This window comes from Haliotis cracherodii, unplaced genomic scaffold, assembly GCF_022045235.1.
Source record: "Haliotis cracherodii isolate W230 unplaced genomic scaffold, xgHalCrac1.p SCAF_5, whole genome shotgun sequence".
NCBI lineage: Eukaryota > Metazoa > Mollusca > Gastropoda > Lepetellida > Haliotidae > Haliotis > Haliotis cracherodii.
Genome location: NW_027266308.1, coordinates 1001577 through 1026464, shown reverse-complemented (window position 1 = coordinate 1026464; position 24888 = coordinate 1001577). Strand labels below are relative to the sequence as shown.

Here is a 24888-nt window from a genome sequence, read left to right as displayed (position 1 = left end):
GTTTTCAATGGTGGAACAATGTAATATCGTGATATTAATGTTATCGCGAGCCCACTGTGTCTGTTTCTTACCGTGGATGTCATTGGTTAAGGAGATAAAGCCAATCGCATCTTGAGAATCTAAACGCTATTTTGATTGGATAAATTAACATACGATGCTTCCTAACGGCCAATCCACATCTATGTACGTCTCCAGTGACATGATTGGTATGAAAAACAAAATGGGGAAGTTGATGCGTTTTAGGTTGATAGTACTGCGCGACTCGTGATCTTAAGAACTTACGATGGCAGCTAAACACATCAAATATCAACTGCAGGCGTTTGGGAGGCTTCGGGAACTTCAAACTCAAGGCATTCTTTGTGACCTGGTTCTAATGTCTCGGGATCAAACCGAGTTCAAAGTTCACGCTTCAGTGATGGTGGCGGCTTGTGAGCCTTTCTATGGACTCTTGTGCGAGAGAAGAAGTCTGAATAAGATCAGACTGAACAACATTGGTGGGCATTCTTTGGGCTTGTTGATACGTTTTATTTATGGAGAAAGTTTTCAAAATCAGGAAGATATTAAGATTCTTACTGAAACCCTGATGAAACTTGGTATGAAACATTTGAACCAGTTTGTGGAAACTTCATGTAATCAAGGCATTGGTATCTTGGATGAAATAATTTGTGAAAGCAACAAAGAAAAAAACACCAGCCCATCTGGTTTATTAACAGATTCATATTCAAGTGAGGTAAACTGTGGAAATTCAAAGAGTAAATTCCAGGGAGATAACTGCAGTGGGAATTTGTTACTTAAGGTTAAATCAGAACCACTTTCTCCAACAGAACATGTTTCCAGTGAAGGGTCAGGATTAGAAAATCTTGAAACTGAACCAATTAAGGTTAAAACAGAACCAATTGATACCAGTTACGAGGAAAACAGTTCTATATGTGGAACAGCTCTGTATAGGAATAAGGATACACCTAAAGCAGAAGGTTCCTATTTTGCTACGGATACATGCAAAGATCTGAAGCCAATGAAATTATATGTCAATGAAACACATGATAAAAACAATCAGAAAAACATTGACAAAAACAGACCTGGGAATTCTTTGGCAGAGAAATCTGGCATCCTGCAGGAAATTAGTGATTTGAGATGTTTAGCCACTGAACATGTTGAATGTGGTAAGGGTTTCCATGGTATCAAGTCTGCCCATGATGCCAACAGCATGGGGTGTCTCCAGACAGGTGAATCTATTCAGAAAATAACCTGTGCAGATAGTCAGGATCATCAGGCCACAAGGGACAGTTTGTTATTACATAAGAACAAGATTGAGTCTGTTGAAAGCAAGCGGGTACAAGTTTTACTTCGACAAATTGATGATCAAGGAAACTATGCAATCTTTCCTGTATCACCAAGAGATGGAGCTGTACCTCTGGTCTTGGATGCCCAAACTAAAATATCCGAAGACCAAATTACTCGAACAGCAGAGAATACTGACATTACGTCTCAGAAAATTGATATGTTGAATGAAGATGTTGCAAAAGAAAGCTCTCCTCTGGTCAAATTGCCTGTGAATACAGTTCCAGTATCGAGTCCTTCAGCTCAGCCTGTTATGGTTAATCAACCACAGATAGCTTCAGGACATAAGATTATTATTTCTCCAAACGGACAGATCATTGCCATTCCTGCTGCCAAGATGAATCCATCCAGGTTCTCGCCAGCAGGCACTCCCTATACCCCGGTGAAGAAATCGAAGCGCAAAGGAAGGCAGAAAGTTACTTGGTCTGGCAAACAGGGTAAGATTCGGGAAATTATTCCCAAGACAGAACTTCAGATTCAGAATGTGGTAAGCTTGAAGGACAGAGTTCTGGATAGTACAAAGGTTTCAGAGCCATCACAAGATTGTGCAAGTAAGAGAATGAGGGATTATTTTCGTAAGTGCCAAGCTCTAGATCATGCCGATTCAGAAGAAAAAACAGAAGGGTGTCAAGAAGCAGATTACCAGGCTAGCCAGCAGTCTAGAGCGCATGGTGACGAGCAAACAGAGAATTCTAATAAGAAACAAACTGTCTTTTGTCAAATGGATTCAGCAAAGCGAAAATCTGGAGATTCAGGAGATTTTCAAACAGATTCTTTGGCAAAAAAGGCAAAAGTATTGAACAGATTAGATGATGATGATGAAGATGATGAAGAATATGTTGTCATTGATCTTGAAGATATGGGAGATCATGCCCCTGAAGGGAAGATGACATCGCTGCATGTTTCTAGTGATGATGGTGATGATATATTTACAGCCTGTGGAATTGGAAGCAACAATGAGACTTGTATTTCGTCAAGAGAAAAAAATTCCAGTGATATGATCAGTGTATCTGATTGTACCTTACAGGAGCTTTCACTTAAAGAAATTCCGTTTGGCCTAGTATTCCCTTCCAAAACCAAGAGAAAGATTTACACTGGCAGGAAGCTGAATATTTTTCATAGTGAAGAAGAAGCACCTCAAAGAAAACGAAAGCTCGTCACAAAAAAAACTCCTCAAAAACAGTCAAAGGTATTGTCTGTCAAATCAAAAAGTCCCGAAACTCAGCCACAAGTGCCTCATTGTACCATGCAGCCTGTTGCGAGATCTCTGAAGTTGTCAGACGTTGCTGGCACCACCAACCCTATAAAGACTATACCTATTGTGGTGGCGTTAGCAAATGGGAAGACCGCCACTGTGATGGTGCCGGGCTACACTCCCGACAACAAGCTGGAAGTGCCTTTGACCCCTCAGGTAGCAGCACCCCCGCAAGAGAGACAGCCTCATTCCATACAGACCACTACCTTTACCCATCCCAAACAGACAAATACCTTTACCAATTCTCTTATACAAACCCCTAGAGTATGCATGGCTAGTGTTTCTAATCCGTCAAACAATGTCTTCACTTCAAGTGCACTTGCTCCATCTCAGGTGCCTGGAATGCAGCAGATCCAGCTGCTGCAGCATCCTGTTCCAAGAGGATTTGTACCGCAAGTCATATCAGGAGCTCCGACTCTGTCCAGCTCATTGCCTATCAGTGTGTCTGGCAGCCATCAAGTTGGTGGTGTGCAGAGCATCCTCCAGGGTCCAGTTGTAACAGCATCCGCTGTGGTGACAGGGGGAATTCAACAGCAACTTCTTGTTCCCAACTTTGCAATACAGAATCAGACTGTGTCTGTTCCGAATCAGTATCTGGGGCAACAACAACAACAGATGTGTCTCCCGACTATTCCCTCGTACCTGAACAGTGGGAAGGTCAAGAATGTGCCTTGGCAATTACCTCCAGTCAGTAAACGGAAACCGTCAATTGTGAAATCATCTACTCTCAAAGAAATAAGGCCAAAATAACCATGACAACTGCTGAATTAGAAATCAGTGCTAGCCCATGGCTAATCGTTGTTTAAAAGTGCTATTTTTCTGTAGCCATCTGTTCGTTCAGCTTGCTAGACAATAGGGGTGAAAAGATACATACCATATGATACACAATACATTTTTTTTGGTCTTGATACACTTGCTGAAATAAATACTTACTACTTGTTAAATGACCCCAGGCATTTTTGTCAGTCAGATATAAAAAAAATGTGTTGTAATTAGTGTTTCAAGTTCACTACTAAAAATAGCTGCTACAAGCACGTGTCTACAGCAAGCTTTTCTTCTAAACTTTCTCTGAAATATTTATTCTCAAGAAGTTTCCATGCTATTTGACATAAATATGAGTATGGCGATACGTATCATACCTTAACCTATGTATCATGATAGATATCGTATCTGACCTTGCTGAATCGTTTCACCCCTACTGGACAATTGATTCAGCCTTATGGAAAACTATTTGAATTCATGTGTCTCCGTTGTCGATGCAGGTGTCTGATGTTGGTGAGGGGGCACGGGTGGCCCAGTCGTCTAAGGCGCCGCGATTCGCTGTGCAGAGTTGCGTCCCTTGGGCACGCCAGAAACCTATGATTGTGGGTTCGAATCCCAGTTCGCCCGGATTATGTTTCAAGGTTTGTCAGCACCATACCTGTGCTCGTGGGTTTCACCGAAGTGGTAAACATCTGGGACCTGCATCACTTCGGGCTTTCCTCCCACATTAAGCTGACACGCCGCGATATAACTGGAATACTGTTAAAAGCGTCGTTAAACCCAACTCACTAACTCTGATGTTGCTGACAACACAATCAAACTGGTGTGACTGCAAGGTTCTGCACCATGTGTGTGTACATGTGTGTGTACATGTGTGTGTACGCTTGGGGAGATATGTTTTTTTAGACATGTTCAGTTCTTAGGTTGATAGTCAAGTATGTTTTTTGTGATGTTAATGTAACAAAATATTTTATGTGGGTTTTAATTCTATTTGTTTCAAGCTGTTCATGATGTCCAACAGTTCCTAAGGTATCCCTGAGAACTTATTTGTTTAGGACCTTTAAATAAATGTTAAACAAATAAATGTGATTCATTAGGCTTAAAAAATGAAAGAATTCGTTCTCAGGCAATGTTTTTTAAAAATATTTTGCGGGCGGGCGGATTTATTTCTTTTAATGTTTTTATTTGTTGTTTAAACTGTTTTAAAACTAGTATATAACCAAATAAACAGTTGTGTACTATGAATCAGGGAAAGGCCTCCCCACATAAATGTATTCCTTGAGTGAAATACTGGAAAACAGTATTTGACGAAAGGATTTTTTGATATTTAAAAAAAAAAATGGAAATAAAAATGAAACATGTGGCAAACTTTAGGATGCGGGCGATGCCTGAGAACCAAGACTTATCAACACAATTTCAGAAATAATATCTGTTTAACATTGAGTATTGCATGTTTTAGGTGAAAGCAAGTACCAAATAGGCATAATATTAATAAACACTTGAAATATATATATCCGACAATATCTTGAAGAAAAAATAATTATTGTGTAACCTTGTAAAACTTGAATTCTGAGGAACACAAATTAGGTCAGTTTTTGTTCTTGGATCACTGAATATGCTGAATTTTGGAAAAATTACTAAAACAGAATTCTCACTCCACAGGCGAAAAGTAATTATACAAAACTCTCTATGACTAACTTATACTTGACAAGATAAACATATTAAGGTGGTCAACCGTATTCGTGGTATTAAGCGTCCCCTGATGAACATCTAAACCAATCTGTAAGTAATGGTTATAAGCAACCCTGTATAAGACGGGGGCACGGGTGGCCCAGTCACCCGCTGCGGTGGCCCGCTGCGAATCATCTTGTCTTGTGGGTAGTACAGATGAGACAGATACAACACTACATGTTTATTTAATTCACCTTCAGTGCCTGCTTTTAAGTTTTGTTTGTTTGTTTGTTTGTGTGTTCTTTAACACCACACTCAGCAATATTCCAGCTATATGACGGTGGTCTCTAAATAATCGAGTCTGGACCAGACAATCCAGTGATTAATATCATGAGCATCGATCCACACAATTGGGATTGGTACCCGGGTCAGGTGGGTACTGAGTAGGACCCGGGTACCCACAGGACTACATGGTTAGTCAAGTAATATATTGTTTAATGACTAAAAATAGTACCCGGTATCTAGAACTCTATGGTTACACTACAAGTCAGAAAAGTTCGCATTCCTTCTGACTTTTCATATCTTTGAATAAAGATATAACCTGAGTCAACTTTAGTGTATGCATGACCAGATTGTTTAATACATGTATCTTATATGTTTTGCCAGCGCTATGGTAATAAAATGCCCAATGGGACATTTTGTACCTATCTCTTGAGACCTCCAGTGGGTACCTGGGTCGGGTAATAGGAGGGTGGGTACCCGGGTAGGGTCGGGTAATAGGAGGGTGGGTACCCGGGTAGGGTCGGGTAATAGGAGGGTGGGTACCCGGGTAAGGTCGGGTAATAGGAGGGTGGGTACCTGGGTAGGGTCGGGTAATAGGAGGGTGGGTACCTGGGTAGGGTCGGGTAATAGGTGGGTGGGTACCCGGGTAGGGTCGGGTAATAGGAGGGTGGGTACCCGGGTAGGGTCAGGTAATAGGAGGGTGGGTACCCGGGTAGGATCGGGTAATAGGAGGGTGGGTACCCGGGTAGGGTCGGGTAATAGGAGGGTGGGTACCCGGGTAGGGTCAGGTAATAGGAGGGTGGGTACCTGGGTAGGGTCAGGTAATAGGAAGGTGGGTACCCGGGTAGGGTCAGGTAATAGGAGGGTGGTTCCCTGGGTCGGGTCGGGTAATAGGAGGGTGGGTACCTGGGTAGTAAATTCGGACTCGTCCCAGCCCTAATAGATACATACATGAAACATTCATTGGCAAATTAAAAACGTCTCTCACCTGAAGTGTGTGTTTGGCTATTACTCATTCACTGTCCAGCTACAGGTACAGATAATGTGCAAAGAACTACAGCGCTAAGGGAGGACTGATCAATCATAAGTGATGACATCATGTACATGTATTCACAAAAGGTTTGTTCACTAAGCTCGATCTCTGATTTCATTGTTGTGCATGGTTTGTCAATTATCTAAATTCTCCTTACAGCGAATGTGGTAATTTGAGATGAGAAATTTATGAAACGTTAGACAATTTCTGTGGCTTAGTGACTGGACTCCTCGAACTGTCTAGGCGTTCAGCTTCAGTCATGTTCTTGACAGTGAGGAATGTTTATCTGTTTTGTGGTGAGGTATGACCCTGCACCTAATACAATGTGATTCTATAGTCGGTGTAACCATGGTAACATGTCGGGTATTCTGTACTCAGTGTAACCATGGTAACGTGCCAGGTATTCTGTAGCCAGTGTAACTGACATGGTTTTTATTCCATAAAAATACAAAGGTCTTTGTCAGGTATGACCTTCAACCTGCACCTAATACAATGTGATTCTGTAGTCGGTGTAACCATGGTAACATGCCATGTATTCTGTAGTTTGGTCACATTGCTAAGTATCATCTATCATGTGCATAGGGTTTCATTTAGAGACAGAGTACACCTGATTCTAACAATTTGAACCAACCATGATGAACCACAAGCATAGCTTGTGAAGAGTTTCTTGAGGAGACCAACACCATCAGTACTGCACCATTTCCCGATGTGACCCACAGATGCTACATCTGTCCTGCCTGTACATGATGGGAGTGGTGTGGAATTCGAAACATTTTCGATAACTTTTTCTTGAATGGATCTCGCATGAATTTTTAACATGTCGATTAAAATATGGTTTGTACAATGTCTGTGTCGGTTGTTTGTAAATGTTTAATAAAGAAGTAAGAGCATGTCCTTTAAAATGTTTATGTACAAATAAGACAACTCTTCTACAGTACGAGATCATGTGAGTCCCGATGCTCCTGGAGAACTCTGAGATTCAGATGGGGAGGAGTCTGCAGCTTCATCAGACTTCACATTGCTTGTTGACTGCTTGCCTGCTCTCTTGTCAGCTTTCTTCACATCATTCTGTAAGTGCATGGAGTAATTCTGTAAGTGACATGCTAGTCTAAATGCTTCACTCACTCATCTTGATAATTAAGAGTGAGTGAGTGAGTACGGTTTTACGCTGCTTTTAGCAATATTCCAGCAATATCACGGCGGGGGATACCAGAAATGGGCTTCACACATTGTACCCATGACGGGAATCGAACCTGGGTCTTCGGCGTGACGAGCGACCGCTTTAACCACTAGGCTACCCGAATGTCCCTTTGTTACCTGTAACCATGGCAACAAGGCACCATACTGTGACCTGAAATCCCTAATACATTTATCTGATACAGTGGTCCCTCGCTACAACGCTACCAATGGGGTCCAAATAATTGGTGGGCGTTAGAGACGATGAGCCGTTTAACCGAGGCCGAGTCAGGGGAGCGCGCTCAGCCAATCTCAATATCTTCAGTGTCTCGCACATTGCAATGATACAAGTTGTTTACCGTTCATAGTGTAAAAATATATATTCATTATGTTTTCGCCGTTTGTTATTATTTAGAAGCCTTAACTGTCACATTCAATGTGAATGTAGTCTACTTACATGAAAATATCGATCGATAATAGTAGTAACAGACGCTATGAGTGAAGAGCCAATCACAATCCATTACACAAGTACAGGGTGATTCAGTGGCATTGATTGGTCATGTTGCTTAAAATACGGAAAATGTGTGTTTTGACCAGCACTACGCGCATTCGTACACATTCATGCAAATATAGATACACATTCAAGCCAGATTAATTGGTTTGATACGGTTACTTGATCCGAATCAAAAGGAATGACCGCCGTGTTGTGACAGCAACTACATGTGAGTTGACAGTGTCTCCTCAAATTGGATTGCCCACTAATTAAGAAAATAAACTTCGCTTGTTCTCTTTTATTGCATGCATGCGCTTCTAAGATCAAAGGATGTATAGTGTGAAAAGTTAACTAGTAGAACAATCGTATTTCCGGGACTTGCCGCAGATGTTTTCAAACAGATTTTTAGAACTCAATTCACCGATAAACGGTTGATTATGCTACGAGAAGCGTTATGTGGAAATGAACAACGAACAACAATACAATCACGGCTGTGTAAAACTCTCAGTATTAAAAGTGTACATAAATTTTGGGAGCCATGCGATACAGCACGTAGTAACCGAGGTAGCGCTTTATCGAAGAGCCCAATAGCGAGGGATCACTATATTATCATTCTCAGAGTGAGACGACTGCCGCTGAAGACTTACTGGTCCTGCTGGCACACACTCTAGAGGTATCGTCACTGGGCCGTCGTTCTGTATATCCACCTGCATGTAGGCGCCAAATTTACCATCTGAAACATAATCAGGAAATACGCACTAAGTTGATCAGATGAGAAATCGACTATATATTGTGCTGGAAACAATTACAAATCATACAGCAATGTCGGCTATATGTATATCATCAGTAAATGATATTGTGAGTGAGTGATTGAGTTGGGTTTAAAGCCGCTTTTAACAGTATTCCAGTTATATCATGGCGTGTCAGCTTAATGTGGGAGGAAAGCCCGAAGTGATGCAGGTCTGAGACGTTTACCACTTCGGTGAAACCCACGAGCACGGGTATGGTGCTGACAAACCTAGAAACATAATCGGGGCGAACAGGGATTCGAACCCACAATCATAGGTTTCTGGCATGTCCAAGGGACGCAACTCTGCAGAGCGAATTGTGGTGCCTTAGACGACTGGGCCACCCATGCCCCCCGATATTGATATTGTGAAAAATGGTCCCAACTGCTGGGGTATGATGACATACGGTCAACCAAGTCAGTGTGTATGACCACTTTCATTATCAATACGACAATGTAAAGTCAAGTCTCATTAATCCGACCCTTATGATGGAAACCAATTAAATCAGTGCTATTTAGACCTGTTAATATGACTGTCTCGTACTCCGACTTTGACACACCTAATTTGCAACGAATTACCAAAATCTCTCATTAATCAGTCTTGTTAATCCGACACAGTGATCAGCGTACTCCATTGTCATCTGCCCGCCAGTACACAGCCAGTGTTTTGATACGAGACAAGTCGGCTGGTAGTTTCATATTACAAAGCTGCAGAGATAACCTTTGCTTAACAATAAACAATTCATGCTTTAAATATGGAAAACAGGATAAATCACATGCTTAGATTTCCTCAATCTCATTAAAATCAGATACAAGTTGTCGCTATCGCCGAGGAACATCCCATTACAGGTCACGTCAGAAGAACCTTTATCCGAAATACTCGTTAATCCGACATAATCATATGCAACCAGCCATGTCGGATTAATGGGACTAGACTATACATGAATTGTCCACAACTGAATCATCAACGGTACTATGGACTTGAATTGTCTACACCTCAATCATTAACATGACCATGTACATGAATCGTCCACACCTGAATCGTCTACATGACCATATACATGAATTGTCCACACCTGAATCGTCTACACGACCATGGACTTGAATCGTCTACACCTGAATCGTCTACATGACCATGGACTTGAATCGTCTACGTACCTTGTACCTTGTCGGGGGAGTATGCGGCTCCCAGCTGCTTGAGGAACTCCTGGTACATCTGCTGGGACAGGTCGGGGCCCATTGCCTCGTGGAAGTCTGGCTTGTTGCCCTTCAGAGTCACACACAGGGTGAACTGCAGAGACATGAACAGTGCGGCATGAGAGTGTGTTTGCAAGGATACTCATTTCGAATAGTCTTTAGACTGACGACCAAAAGTATATCTTACTGGAGTTTGGTTTCAGAGTAGTGACTTAAGCTTACGGCACCTCACCTGGAAATCACACAATTCACCTGGATAAATCACACAATGGCTCACCTGGATATATCACACAGTAGCTCACCTGGCTGACACAAAGCACTTCAAACTGCTTGTCCATCACATTCTTGGCCCATCGCTTTCCACCGTCATCATCAAACAGACGCAAGTTCAGAACTTTTCTAACTCTGAAAGCGGAAATATTTGAGATGGAATCAACAGTTTAGTTCAACATGATTTGTGTCAGCATCAGAATAAGGCAGACAATCCAGCCACACTTGTCACCAGGTCCAGCCATACACCACACTTGTCACTTGTCACCAGGTCCAGCCATACACCACACTTGTCACCTGGTCCAGCCACACACCACACTTGTCACCTGGTCCAGCCATACATCACACTTGTCAGGTATCACCAGGTCCAGCCATACACCACACTTGTCACCTGGTCCAGCCATACATCACACTTGTCACCTGGTCCAGCCATACATCACACTTGTCAGGTATCACCAGGTCCAGCCATACATCACACTTGTCACCAGGTCCAGCCATACACCACACTTGTCACCAGGTCCAGCCATACACCACACTTGTCACCAGGTCCAGCCATACACCACACTTGTCACCAGGTCCAGCCATACACCACACTTGTCACCAGGTCCAGCCATACACCACACTTGTCATGTAACACCAGGTCCAGCCATACACCACACTTGTCAGGTATCACCAGGTCCAGCCATACACCACACTTGTCACCTGGTCCAGCCATACACCACACTTGTCACCTGGTCCAGCCATACACCACACTTGTCATGTAACACCAGGTCCAGCCATACATCACACTTGTCAGGTATCACCAGGTCCAGCCATACATCACACTTGTCACCAGGTCCAGCCATACACCACACTTGTCACCAGGTCCAGCCATACACCACACTTGTCACCAGGTCCAGCCATACACCACACTTGTCACCAGGTCCAGCCATACACCACACTTGTCACCTGGTCCAGCCACACACCACACTTGTCATGTAACACCAGGTCCAGCCATACACCACACTTGTCACCTGGTCCAGCCATACATCACACTTGTCACCTGGTCCAGCCATACACCACACTTGTCACCAGGTCCAGCCATACACCACACTTGTCACCAGGTCCAGCCATACACCACACTTGTCACCAGGTCCAGCCATACACCACACTTGTCACCTGGTCCAGCCATACACCACACTTGTCACCAGGTCCAGCCATACACCACACGAGTCGCAAGCCGAGCCCAATATTCTTCTGCTAACCTAATATGGCATCATCTACGGCACCATAAATTTATTATGCTGAAACATTGACACTAAAGACAGCTGCTATCTTTTCTATTGCTATGTGACGTCATTGGCGTCACATTTCTCATTTGTGACGTCATCCTGTTTCTATGATGTTGCTATTTGTAAATCAGTGACCTCTGTTGTGAGCCTTTTTTCTGTATAGTTTTAATTAATATAGTCACGAACATGGTTTCTTTAAGAAATATTGTCGTTGTACATCACAACTAAGGATATTAAAACACAAAACAGTGTTGAATAACGATTTTCTGTATCAGAATTTTCATGTGACATATGTGAGGACCGTGTCGGAAAATCCAAAATGGCTGTTACGGTATACGGTCTCATATCAGGTCAGTAACAACCATCTTGGATTTTTACTAACGGTATACAGACTCATATGGGGTCAGTAGATCTGCTCTCTGATTGGTCAATCTCACTTTGAGGCATAATAATGACATCTATGTAGAGCACAGTGACTGACATGTACTCCATCTCCTTCGGGGTGTCGTATCTCGAGATGCCCACCAGCACACACAGGCCTCTTCCAATCGACCCAACCACTTCATCTCCAACTGAAATAGAAGAAAGCTTCCATGAACAAGTCTACAAAACAACGATATTGTTTCGTCATATATTGATTTCATTCAGCATCCTAAGAGTTCAAGAACTCGCCATTTCAAGGTTTGATTGTACCGTCACAGGACACTGTTTCAAACATGGCTGAGAAAATGGCAAGGATGATAATTTACACCACCATCAATGTGCAAAGTCACATAAGGGCTTAAGATCAGATTTCCATATTTCCTGTATTTTAACATAAATAAATATTTTAAAATAAACGAGAGTGAGTGAGTGAGTGAGTGAGGTTTAACGCCGCTTTTAACAGTATTCCAGTTATATCATGGCGTGTCAGCTTAATGTGGGAGGAAAGCCTGAAGTGATGCAGGTCTCAGAAGTTTACTACTTCGGTGAAACCCGGGAGCATGGGTATGGTGCTGACAAACCTAGAAACATAATTGGGGTGAATAAGGATTCGAACCCACAATCATAGGTTTCTGGCATGCCCAAGGGATGCAACTCTGCACAACGAATTGCGGCGCCTTGGATGACTGGGCCACCCATGGCCCCCTAGAGAGCAACCCATTACAACTAGCCTGGGTATGTAGCCAACAGTCTAACAGTTTAACAAACATAAAAAATTTTTTTATTTGTTCAAGGATGTGACTGACAAAAATTGAAGGAGGTAATTTTTTGAGTTGCCAGTCCACTTGGACTGATCGTTTCAAAAGCCAGCAGGAACACTCATAGTCACTGATCTAGTAAAATTCTGGCAATTTCAGAGATGTTGACAGAGACTAAATGCATCATGTGAGAGTATTTAAGTACATTTTGAGCAAAAATGACTGAGTAATGGCCATAAATAACATATTTCAATGTGGCTGCAGTGACAAACATATTGAAAATCAGATTCGAACCTCATGAATAATCATTGTGAACAAGCAAGTGAAGTTTCAGCTACATTGTCCACTGGTTCAGTGTGCTGGTCATGGAGATGGTGTTGATGATGTGAAAAAATACAATTATAGACAACGTAGGAGCATGTTCCAGAGTGCAAAGATATAAAATTTCAAATTTCAAATATCGTGATAAATTAACATATGCATAGTTCATTTAGTTACGCATCTGAACTTTCTACTCAGTGGGATTGAACAGCTGATCAATATATTTTTTTTTTTCATTTCTATCAAGTAGTGGAACTGTTGTTGTTCTGTAATACATAATATATAATTTGACGGGTTGAAAAGATCCATATGTTGTTATTCTTGTCATGAACAAAAGGCTCCAGTTCATGGAAATGTATACAAGTTGAACGGCAATACGCACTGGAGTCGAAGCCAGTTGAAGACATGAATAAGTTATACCCCCATCACGATTCTTAAGTTTTTCACACAACCATCGCCTCACAAGAAAATGAAAGTAGTTGTTTATAAGATGGACGGTTTGAATCAGCCTGAGACATGGACATGCAATGACACACCAATGCTGTTGTCAAGGAACAGAAATATCTGGGTCTGATTGTCATGACTCCAAAGTAAGTATGGTCAAAGGAATGCAAAACTGTTCGTCTATGCTTAAAAACAAATAATTAGAACTGTACAGCACTTCTAAATCCATTCTAGACCGTGAATATTATTTATTACACATAGAATTATTTTGTTATTGTGAGTGAGTTGGGCTTAACCCCGTTTTTAACAGTACTCCAGTTATGTCGCAGCGTGTCAGCTTAATGTGGGAGGAAAGCCTGAAGTGATGCAGGTCTCAGACGTTTACCACTTCGGTGAAACCCACCAGCACAGGTATGGTGCTGACAAACCTAGAAACATAATCGGGGCGAACCAGGATTCGAACCCACAAACATAGGTTTCTGGCGTGCCCAAGGGATGCAACTCTGCATAGCGATTCGCGGAGCCTCAGACGACAGGGCCCCCTATTTTGTTATAGAAGAACTGTAACCAAATTTAGAAGTGGGTGCAATAGCAGCCAGAAAATTGGTAAAGGGATAAATGTGAGTTGAATAATGATGATGCCTGAGGATAGAAAATGCATTTTGTATAACTGTGTTTTATATAACTGCATAGGGATGTGTTGCCTCCCATAAGGAAAGGCCAACATGTACCACAGCATTAGATCTATTTGTTCAATCTCTAATTCAGATTTTCATATTAAACATATTTAAAATACTGTATTCGACGTAATAAGCACCCCACTCTAATAAGAGCACACGGCGATATTTGCTGATATATTGGCTAGTGAACAATCCCAATTAGCACCCCTTCCGATTGATCAATGTACACAAGACTTATTTATTCTCGTATATACGCACTCGTGTGTTATATGCATTCTTAATTATGGGCAATTAAATTATGGAAAAATGTATCTGTCGCATATAAACATTTCAGTGTGTCAGCATAAACAGCGAAGTTTATCTTTTAACTCTCTTTTTTCCACCAAAATAATATTCTAATAACAGGCCCCTTCTAATTTTGAGAGCGCCCTTGGCACTTATTACGTCGAATATGGTATGTGAGGAATTGTAAACTTTGTCACTCTCACAGCACTACCTTTGTACAATGGGTATTTGGGACTGAACTAGAGATAAACATATCTGTCTGTCTGTCAGTTGTGTTGGAATCCTTTAAGGAGTCCAATAAATACATGATAGTTAACTTTCTGTTTCATGATTACATGTTGATTTTTTATTTGTTTGTGCGTTTGTGTGTTTATCGCTGTGCTCAGCAATATTCCAGCTATATGATGGTCTGTAAGTAATCGAGTCTGGACCAGACAGTCCAGTCATTGATATAATGATTATTGAGCCACGGAATATTGATACGATGATATGCATCAATCAAGTCAGCGAGCCTGACCACCCGATCCCATTAGTCGCCTCTTATGACAAGCATGGGTCAATGAAGACCTGTTCTTTCCTGGATCTTCACAGATATCTTCGTCTTTTGTTTTTATAGGTTCTAAACCTTATAAAGCTTAATCCCCTATTGCCTTACCAATCACCATGCTCAGGTCAATTTGTACCCATTATAAGTACTCGACAAGAAGGAAGGCCCCTGATACACCCCCAGGCCATCTTCCCGAGGCAAGAGATTAACTGACTGTAAAAGTCCAGTTTCCACCCTTGCCGAACTAGGCTGGTATTATGGAGTTACATTTTGGCTGGTCTAACGAGTCTATGCATAGTCCAATCAAAAGTGCACAGTGAAATCGAAATCCGGTTCATAAACCGTCGTGCAGATTTCGGTCAACTGTAGGATTTGCAAAGCAGGTGCACAACCAACTCGTTATCAGCAGATATTTTCCAATTCTTTTCATGTTTTTAATCAAGGTGCTCGCGTGATTTGATGCATTTAGCGATGTAAGACCTGTTTTATCACAATACAGATCTTGATTATCAATCAGATCGTCTTGACTGGGCGCCACCATTTTGTGTGAAGCAAACGCAAGCGATACGAGAGGTGGAATCTGATTGGTCTTAGGAGAGGCTTAGAAGGGACATAACTGCACCATGGTAATAGCCACTGGTGGCGCTACGATCGAGCCCAGTAATTCCAGCCAAGTTCGGCAAGGGTGGAAACTGGACTTTTAGAGTCAGTTAATCTCTTGCCCCGGGAAGATGCCACCAGGCAGACTGGGTGCCAGCCTCATCATTCATTGAAACATAGCACGTCATGCAGCAGAATCTGTTTTAACCCTACCATGGGTGAATCCCCTTACTGGCCGGAATTTTTCAGTTGGGGGACGATTTCACTTGTCGTTTTTTATTGTTTTATTTACACTATTTCTGATTTTCAATTTGATTTTGTTCAAGCATTTGTGATTAAATATGTCCTAATGTATTAAAATCTGCAAAGTTGCTATGTTGACTTTACTTGCCCTTTAAAATTACTAGCCAGTTTCAAATATCACTACCATAAATATGCGACAGTTTATATTTTCAGAAATATGATTATGTAAAGGTATCAACAAAGTACACAATAATTGCAAATCATAAGACAAATATTATGAAGGGAGGTAACTCTGATCTTGCAACCTTGATTTGTTACAGGCATTAATTAATTTTTATTATTTTTTTATGGTTGTATTCATACAGAGAAGGAACAATTTTATTTCCTTTTGATCAACTAAGAATTGTGCCTAAAGTTCAGTAGCCAGTCAGGCTAGGAACATTTCAGAATCTTTACTGACTTTAGCCCAACTAAAAGTTTGCTAGACAACGGCTACAGCGAAGGTGGCTTTTTCCCACACAGGCGGGCACAACAATTCTGAATGACGATGCCCTGTTTTGATAGGTGTAGATGACTTCATATGACCCAATGTTGACAAATGTGTGCACTGTCAAGTCATCAGCTTTAATGACGTAACACCGCTCTTCATAACGCGAGATATTACTATAATTATGGCTGTTTGAAAACGGGTAGGTCCACTCCACAAGTGAGGTAAGGTCATTAGAAATTTCAGTTCATTACTTTTGTAATCTGTATCTGTACATAGCCAAATGATCGACCATTCAAACGGACCCCCCATCACTTGGAGCCCAGTATCGTTGCTCTATGTTTGTGTTGTAATGGTTATTTACTGAGTCATTTAAATCTGAATTTAGAAGCTGATACCTGTCACGCTTGCTTTCATTACTCTCTGTATGATGGCCTTCATGACTAGTTTCGCAAATCAACGTGCATGACAGCCGGCGAGACAGGTCAGAGTTACCCCCCTTGGTGTATGACAGAAAAGTACGATGGTATGTACTCTAATGCACGATTTCCGAGAGAAATTCTCTCATCAACATTTTTTAAGGATCATTTCTCTCTGCCTCATTTCTATAACGAGGTCTTCTAAATAGATTAGAATACTAACAAAACACATTCTCAACATCCTCAGCAGTAACAATTGCGGTGTCAAGATCTCACTCCTCACAGCGATAGCCCGTTCCCGGAGCTCTCCATGCATACTATGGTGATGATACTGGGAAGGTAACAATTAGTGTGTCAGGCGCTGAAAGGAGCTTGTAGCGAAGGGGCATAACTCTTTCCATTGGTTTAGGAAGTGGATTTCTTTTTGAACGGAAACGCGCTTGTAGCTCTACAGTCGCCTAGTAACTACGGAAGCTCGGTACTCAGGCGAGATTGTTTAAGTTGGGTATGTTTTGCTTGTGATTTCTCTCTGCTGAAACAACGGTGAACATATTCATCAGACGTTCTTCAAACATTTAGGTGGTGTACTAATTATAATTCTGCTAAACATTATTGAGAAATGCGTACATTCAAAGATCTACGGAAAATGAAAGCACATGTATATGCTGTTTGAAAACATGCTATTATTATTTTTTATTCGGTTTTGCAACATTTTTATATTGTTTACAGATTCGCTAAACCCTTCCCTCTCTTCTTTACCATATTTTTTTCATGCAATCTGTTCTTTTTGGAAAAAGTATTTTCTCTTGCAGTTTTGTATACAATTTTTATTTTTATTTATGTGCCCATTTATCGTTTTGTCAAATTGTGTTGTTGACATGATGCTGTATGTTTTTATATTATCTGGACAAGGGCCCACTTGCACAAAACGATCTTAGCGCTAAGACTATCTTAAGCCTATGTTAATGTATGGGAGTAAAGATCATCTTAGCGCTAAAATTGTTTTGTGCAAGTGGGCCCATGATAATGAATTACCCCGGTGATAATCTTTTGAAGACATTTACAAAGGGGGAAACCTTTCGTACTGTGATATGTTTATATCTTTATTAATACCAACATTTCATCTATTATTATGTATTCATGTTACTATTTGTTCTTCACATTTGAATGTATCTGGAAATATCACATAAATCTGGCTTATGTACTTCTCAGTGTATCGTCTTCTGGAGAACTGTGCTTGTAAGTCTCTCACCATCAGATCGACATGGCATCATTTTAAGAAAAACTTAAAAACAATTTTCTTGTTTTCAGCATAGATAACAAAATGGCTGAGCCTGAACCCCCTCACATTCGGCCCCCAGAGCCCATCACGATTGCCGTGCACAGGGCGAGGAATCTGGTGAGTGTTGGATGATTCAAGAGAATATTATGTTTACCAGAAAATAATGATAACTTATGATAGATAAACATATCATGATCATGATGATGATGATGTATTTAAAAAAAACATGTAAGTTTATTTTAGTTAGTTAGTTTACTGAACATCGAACAATATTGTGTAGTTCTTAGGTGAAGGTTGCACAGCTGTATATAGAATAAAATAATCAGATGCCTTCCTGAAATTAATTTTCAGGAAAGTAATTTTTGTGCTGTAGGTTAATAATTCTTAGATGCATCATTTGCATTCCAACAATATATATGTTCCAAATAAAATAAACAAATATATAGCTACACTTATATAAATTGCAAACCAAAAGATGAAATAAAGTGTGGCCTTAGTTGTTCTCTTAATGCTAATGGCTTTTTTCAGTTCTTGTTGAAATACATGTTGGTATGTAAATTGTAGCAGAAATCATCGGATTGTGACTTTTCTTTAACAGAAGGGACAGAAGGGAGACACAGTGAATGCTATGATCAAAGTGGAGTTCGGAGAGAAGAGTTTAGGAGAATCTCCCAAAGTTGATTGTACAGCCGATACCCCAGCAGAATTCAATTACAATGCAACTCTCAACTGTACATACGAGGACCCGATAGTCCTGGATGAGATAGCACACAAGCCTGTTGTCTGTAAGTGGTCGTTGTCATCAAGGGGGTAGGGGGGCCCAGTCATCTAAGGCGCCGCGATTCGGTGTGCAGAGTTGTGTCCCTTGGGCACGCCAGAAATCATGATTGTGGGTTCGAATCCCGGTTCGCCCCGATTGTTTCTAGGTTTGTCAGCACCATACCCGTGCTGGTGGATTTCACCGAAGTGGTAAACATCTGAGACCTGCATCACTTCGGGCTTTCCTCCCACATTAAACTGACACGCCGTGATATAACTGGAATACTGTTAAAAGCGGCGTTAAACCAAACTTACTCACTCACTCACGTTGTCATCAATGTGTTTGTTAACGCTCTTTGAAGTGAGACCACATACTGTTTCTACCCTTTTAGAGATGTTGGTTTACATGTGAACATTCTTGATATGACTGGCACTCAGAGTGAGCTATTGTACATGTATGTGTTATGTAAGTCATAATTTATAAAATCTCTTGGAGCATGGAATCATTTACCTCTTTTTACTTTGACGGAAGTCCCCTGTCGGACCTGGTTAGATAGAGTAGGACCAGTCACGGGTTGTAAGAGGCAACAGAATTGAATTGGGTGATGAGGCATGTTGGAGGTGTCCATAATATCAACCATTGGTTTGTCTGGTTCCGATTATTTAGACTGGTGTGCGTGTTTGTTGTTTAACGCCGCACTCAGCAATATTCCAGGTATATGTCGGCCGTCTGTAAATAATTGAGTCTGGATCAGACAATCCAGTGATTGACGTCATGAGCATCGATCTACGCAATTTGGATACAATGCCATGCATTAACCAAGTCAATGAGCCTGACCACCTGATCCTGTTAGTAGCCTCTTACTACAAGCATAGTCACGTTTTACGGCAAGCATGGGTTGCTGAAGACCTATTCTACCCGGATCTTCACAGGTCTAGACTGGTGTGATGTGGCTGCAATATTGCTGACTGCTGCTTTAAATGTTAAACAAATTAACCACAATTAATAGATGTAATTTTGAAATGTGCGAGAAGACAAGTGTTACACAAGCCAGTCAAAGTGTGCATTTACTTTCACTATCATTAAACTTTCGTGAAAAATCCCCACTATCTAAATTTGTATTTGGGTAGTAATTTAAGCTGCCACAATTTGCTGTGAAGAGTTGTCTCCCTTATTAGTGTCAGGATCCATTGTCTTTATTCCCAGATGTGACTGAGTTATGATCCTTGGTCAATTAGGAACATACTAGGGCTGGGACGAGTCCGAATTTACTACCCGGATACCCACCCACTATTACCCGACCCTAACTGGGTACCCACTGTAGGTCTCAAGAGATAGGTACAAAATATCAGATTTGGCATTTTATTACCATAGCACTGGCAAAACATATTTAGATGCATGTATTAAACAATCAATCTGGTCATATATATCACGTGACTAACCACGGGTCCAGTTTAGTCCTGTGGGTGCCCGTGTCCTACTCAGTACCCGTGTCCTACCCGACCCGGGTACCCTAGCTACCCGTCCCAGCCCTAGAACATACCCATGTTGTGTGTTTCACCCAAGTTGAAAGGAACTGGTGGGGGTGGGGTTTGGGGGATGGGGGTGAGATTGGTCTCAGGACTGTATCATATTTAGCTGTCTCCCAATTTACATAGTATTTGTTCAATATCACCCCCCAGAAGATAAATCCACAATGTCCCCTTCTCTCAAGCACCAGCCTGAGGTAGATGTGATAGTTATTTGACTTGAGTTGAATAGACTCAGTATTTGAGTGTGCCTGTCCTCCTTCAGTGACGGTGATCGAGGTCCTGCCGAAGGAGAGGAAACAGAAGGAGGAGAAGACCATCTCGCTGGGCCAGTGCACCGTGGATCTCCTGCCTCTTGTCAAAGGTGGGATGCAGCTCTACTTCCATCTTCCTGAGGCAAGGGAGTAAACTGACCATAAAAGTCCAGTTTCCACCCTTGCCAAACTAGACTGGAATTTCCAGACTCGATCGTAGCCCCACAGTGGCTGTTATGAGTTATGTCCCTTCTATGTCCTTCCTATTGACCAATCAGATTCCATCTCTCATATCACATGCTGTTCCTTCAAACAAAATGGCCACGCCCGGTTAAGACGATCTGATCGATAATCAAGATCTGTATTGTAACAAGACGGGTCTAACTTCTCGAAGTGCATCATTTCACTTGAGCACCTTGATTAGAAACATGAAAGGATTTGCAAAATATCTGTCGACGCCCAGTTGACGGTACTCATACTTTCAAATCCTTCAGTCGACCGAAATCTACTCACTGAAATCATGTTGTTTACATACTGGATGTCTAGTTCGTTTGATTGGACTATGCATATAGTCGTTTGTCCAGCTAAAATGTAACCCCGGAATTCCAGTCTAGTTCGGAAAGGGTGGAAACTGGACTTTTACAGTCAGTTAACGCCCTTGCCTCGGGAAGATGCTCTACACAAAACACAGACCATCTATCTTAAATGTTTTGTTTTAGTGCCATGTGAATACACAACAAGAACATGTAGACATGGCATGAGGCTGATCTGTATGTGGAGATACTGTTCAGGGTAACGTTGTACAAAGCGATCTTAACGTTATCGTGAACATGACATAGACTTACGCTATTGTCATAACGCTAAGGTTGTTTTGTACAACGGCACCCTTGGCGGGAGTGGAGCAGTAACAACAAAAACAATCCAACAAGATTTTTAAACTTTAATTATTCAAACATTTTGGCTTTAAGTTTTTGACGCCTCATCTAATTACCAAGCCACTGTATATGCATGGCAGGCCCTGTTTACAAGGAGGTTGCATGGAGGTTACATGGAGGTTGTGTGTTTATTCCCAGGAGAAGTCAAGCACAAGTACACGCTGATGGTGAACCCCCTCCCTGGCTCCCCATTGGAGCAGCTGTCCCCCGAAAGCTTGAGGGTGGGTTCACTAGCTGTTTCTTTTCATCGTCATCGTCATCATGAATATCACAAATTATATCAATATTTTTGTCTTAAGAACATTCTGTTAATTTCCGTCATTTCATTCGTGTTGTTAGGTTCTGGAGGCGGTCGGGTAGCCAGTGGTTAAAGTGTTCGATTGTCACGCCGAAGACCCGGGTTCGAATCCCAACATGGGTACAATGTGTGAAGCCCATTTCTGGTGTCCCCGCCGTGATATTGCTGGAATAATGCTAAAAGCGGCGTAAAACCCAAATCACTCACTGTTAGGTTATGATTTTATTATTAGGTAATACTGAAGATTTGTAAAACTTTACTCATGACAAGTTTTGCTTTGTTACAACATGATATTTAGGATTGAGTTCAGAATTGAGTTCCTTGGAGTGTGAACTTTCATGGATTGTCAGGGCCACATCTGTATGAATATCAGTTTCATAGATATGTGACCAGCTTCTTCATTCATATTAATGAATTATTATTTGTTTGGTTGATGAAACTGCTCATCATATGAAAGCGGAGCATCTTTACACACATTTCCAAGATACAGAGTCAGGTGTGTGCTTACCTGTAGTTTTATCAGACTAAGACAAATTCACCAAGTCCCCTTTCTCTCAATCACCAGCCTGAGGTGGACGTGACGATCTCCGTCAATGACCCGCTGCTGGACGAGAACCAACTGAAAGATGGAAATCTGTTGACCATCACCATGGAAACGCTGTACTCTCCCCCCGAGAACTGGCTCCTCACGGGTCAACAATACTACTACGCTTCCACACTGCCCATCCCTATCACATCGGAGGTAGGGATGATGTATTGCATGCTTTACTAGTTATTTGTGTTACTTGCAATCTCATTAAAATCAGATCTTAGTTCTCACTACAGCTAAACAAAGATCTGAGGACATCCCATTATAGGTCATGTCAGGACGACCTTTCATCTGACCAATCAGAGCGTCGCTTATCAGATCATGAAAGTAAAGTTGGAATGTGATTTTTTATTGTGCAACCTCGAAAAACAAACCATACTGAGTATTCTGAATGACAGTTATGGGTTTTATGACTGTATTCATACAATCTAGATGATCTATTAGCCATTCCACAATGTTCTTTTGTTCACTTTATAATTTATTAATCGAGTATATGTCAAAATTTGTTTCGAAGCGTAGTCGCCAGTTTGAAACTCGTGCCGGAAAGCTCTATTAAACTGCCTTCTGATTGGCTAATGTCAGGACGACCTTTCATCTGACCAATCAGAGCGTCGCTTATCAGATCATGAAAGTAACAGTTGGAATGTGATTTTTATTGTGCAACCTCGAAAAAAAAACATACCGAGTATTCCGAACGACAGTTACGGGCTTTATGACTGTATTCATACAATCTAGACCATCTATTAGCCATTCCACAATGTTCTTTTGTTCACTTTTTAATTTTTTAATCGAGTATATGTCAAAATTTGTTTCGAAGCGTAGTCGCCAGTTTGAAACTCGTGCCCTAAAGCTCTATTAAACTGCCTTCTGATTGGCTAATGTTGACTTCTTGTCAGTCTGGTGTGACCCGTAATGGGATGTCCTCAGATCGTTGTTTCAGGAGCGAGAACTAAGATCTGAGTAAGGATAAGAATTTATGGATGAACAACTTCTTTATTACAATTAAGAGCAACGTTTCAGTGTAGGTTCTAACACCGTTATCAAGCAAGTGATTTGCAGAGTGTGGTTGGCAAGTATATATACAAGTAGGAGGCAATGTTTATACAGTAGAGTAGAAGTTGTTCATCCATAAATTCTAGTTCTCCAACTTCTAAATGCCTATCAAAGAAACTAAGATCTGATTTTAACTAGATTAGGTTACTCAACATGTTCTATTTTATTTGGACTGAAATTGTTTTGGTCAGTATAATGGAAATAAATGCTGTTTTGCGTGTTTAAAGTGCAATGTTTTAATAATTTTACAGGATTATGTTTTTGTCTTTACTTCAGGGAATGTTTAGTTGTGTTTAAGGAGGTGAGGGATGGCAGTGACTAGATTGACTGCATGTTTTGTGATTGATGTTTTCACAGAAGGAGTCGACCATCGTGTTCCCCCACGGCCAGCTCAAGCCCGGCACAGACAAGGAGATACCCAACAAACAGAAGAAGTGGGCGTCGCCCGGGCAGGCGCAGGGGAATTCTATATACATCACTGATGCGTAGGTTTCCTTGTCGTGGATCATGAAATAATTGGAGCTGAGTTTAGGAGACTTGTTGACTATCCTTCAAGTGCACATACCTCCTTTTATGGTGATGATGATGATCAAGTAGTGCATTCGAAGACTTCCACTACAGGAAGTGTTTCAGAAATGCTGAAAATATGCTCACAGTAATAGAAACATCCTGACATACTAGCATGATGTCCTGGTCATGACACAAGACACGATGATAGCCCATTTAGAAAGGATGTCCTGGCTTATGTATCTTACCAATTGGTAGTAGGCTTGTCGGCAGTATTCAATCCCTCAATTCCCCATTGGATATGACCCGTGAAGATTCCGGGGTAGAATAGGTCTTCAGCAACCCATGCTTGCCTTAAGGTGACTATGCTTGTTGTAAAAGGTGACTAACAGGATTGGGTGGTCAGAATCACTGACTTGGTTGATACATGTCATCGATCCCAATTGCGCGGATCGATGCTTCTGACATTAATCACTGGATTGTCTGGTCCAGACTCGATTATTTACAAACCGGCGTCATATAGCTGGAATATTGCTGAGTGAGGCGTTAAACAACAAACCAACCAACCAACCCTATTGGATATCTACTGTTTGGTGTTTAGTAATTGTTGTGGGTTACGACAGAATCTTATTACTGAAAATTTGCAGACAAAAGATATGACAAATTATTTCACCAATAATTGAATAATTGTTCTTTCAAATCTAAACTATCAGACCTTGTAATCCAGATATAGCGGCCTGAAACTAACACATACCAGAAAAATCTTCCTTAAAGGGAGGTAACTCTCATTGGCATTTGACCAAGTCAATGCATGATGTAGTAATGTGCCTGCTACAGCCCCACTGCTTTCAATCATTATACAGCACATGTAGTGACAGATATCTTTAAAACAAACCTTTGTATGCTTCATGTCATCTAGAATAGTTGGGTGGAGTT

The 24888-nt window shown here is 41.3% G+C and overlaps 2 protein-coding genes across 5 annotated transcripts in view; one reads left to right on the top strand and one right to left on the bottom strand.

The window, feature by feature from the left end:
- Nucleotides 1-7233: 7233 nt before the first annotated feature.
- Nucleotides 7234-16808, bottom strand: LOC139442948 (D-aminoacyl-tRNA deacylase-like). The gene is made up of 6 exons (XM_071223873.1): nt 16725-16808; nt 12020-12110; nt 10300-10402; nt 9959-10091; nt 8661-8746; nt 7234-7412 (listed from the first exon to the last, which is right to left on the bottom strand). The coding sequence occupies exons 1-6, from the start codon at nt 16765-16767 to the stop codon at nt 7287-7289; spliced, it is 582 nt and encodes a 193-aa protein (XP_071079974.1). The 5' UTR covers nt 16768-16808; the 3' UTR covers nt 7234-7286.
- Nucleotides 16809-17170: 362 nt separating this feature from the next.
- Nucleotides 17171-24888, top strand: part of LOC139443305 (cilia- and flagella-associated protein 70-like) — a 45189-nt gene continuing 37471 nt past the window's right edge. For 2 of the 4 annotated variants that reach the window (XM_071224282.1, XM_071224285.1), the window contains exons 1-7: nt 17171-17324; nt 18057-18144; nt 18626-18812; nt 20582-20680; nt 21644-21726; nt 22369-22545; nt 23803-23930. In XM_071224282.1, the coding sequence (XP_071080383.1) occupies nt 18070-18144; nt 18626-18812; nt 20582-20680; nt 21644-21726; nt 22369-22545; nt 23803-23930 (749 nt within the window). In that variant the 5' untranslated portion in view covers nt 17171-17324; nt 18057-18069. The remainder of the gene's footprint in view (nt 17325-18056; nt 18145-18625; nt 18813-20581; nt 20681-21643; nt 21727-22368; nt 22546-23802; nt 23931-24888) is intronic. The other 2 variants (XM_071224283.1, XM_071224284.1) reach the window with 2 other exon arrangements.

Excerpts from the sequence above, each read along its gene's own strand:
- LOC139442948 (XM_071223873.1), bottom strand. The coding sequence starts at position 16,767 with ATGAAGGCCATCATACAGAGAGTAATGAAAGCAAGCGTGACAG. Across the intron at positions 10,403-12,019 it reads CCGAAGGAGATGGAGTACAT|AGTTAGAAAAGTTCTGAACT; the intron begins GTCAGTCACTGT and ends TTCCGCTTTCAG. Across the intron at positions 10,092-10,299 it reads AAGTGCTTTGTGTCAGCCAG|TTCACCCTGTGTGTGACTCT; the intron begins GTGAGCTACTGT and ends ATGTCTCTGCAG.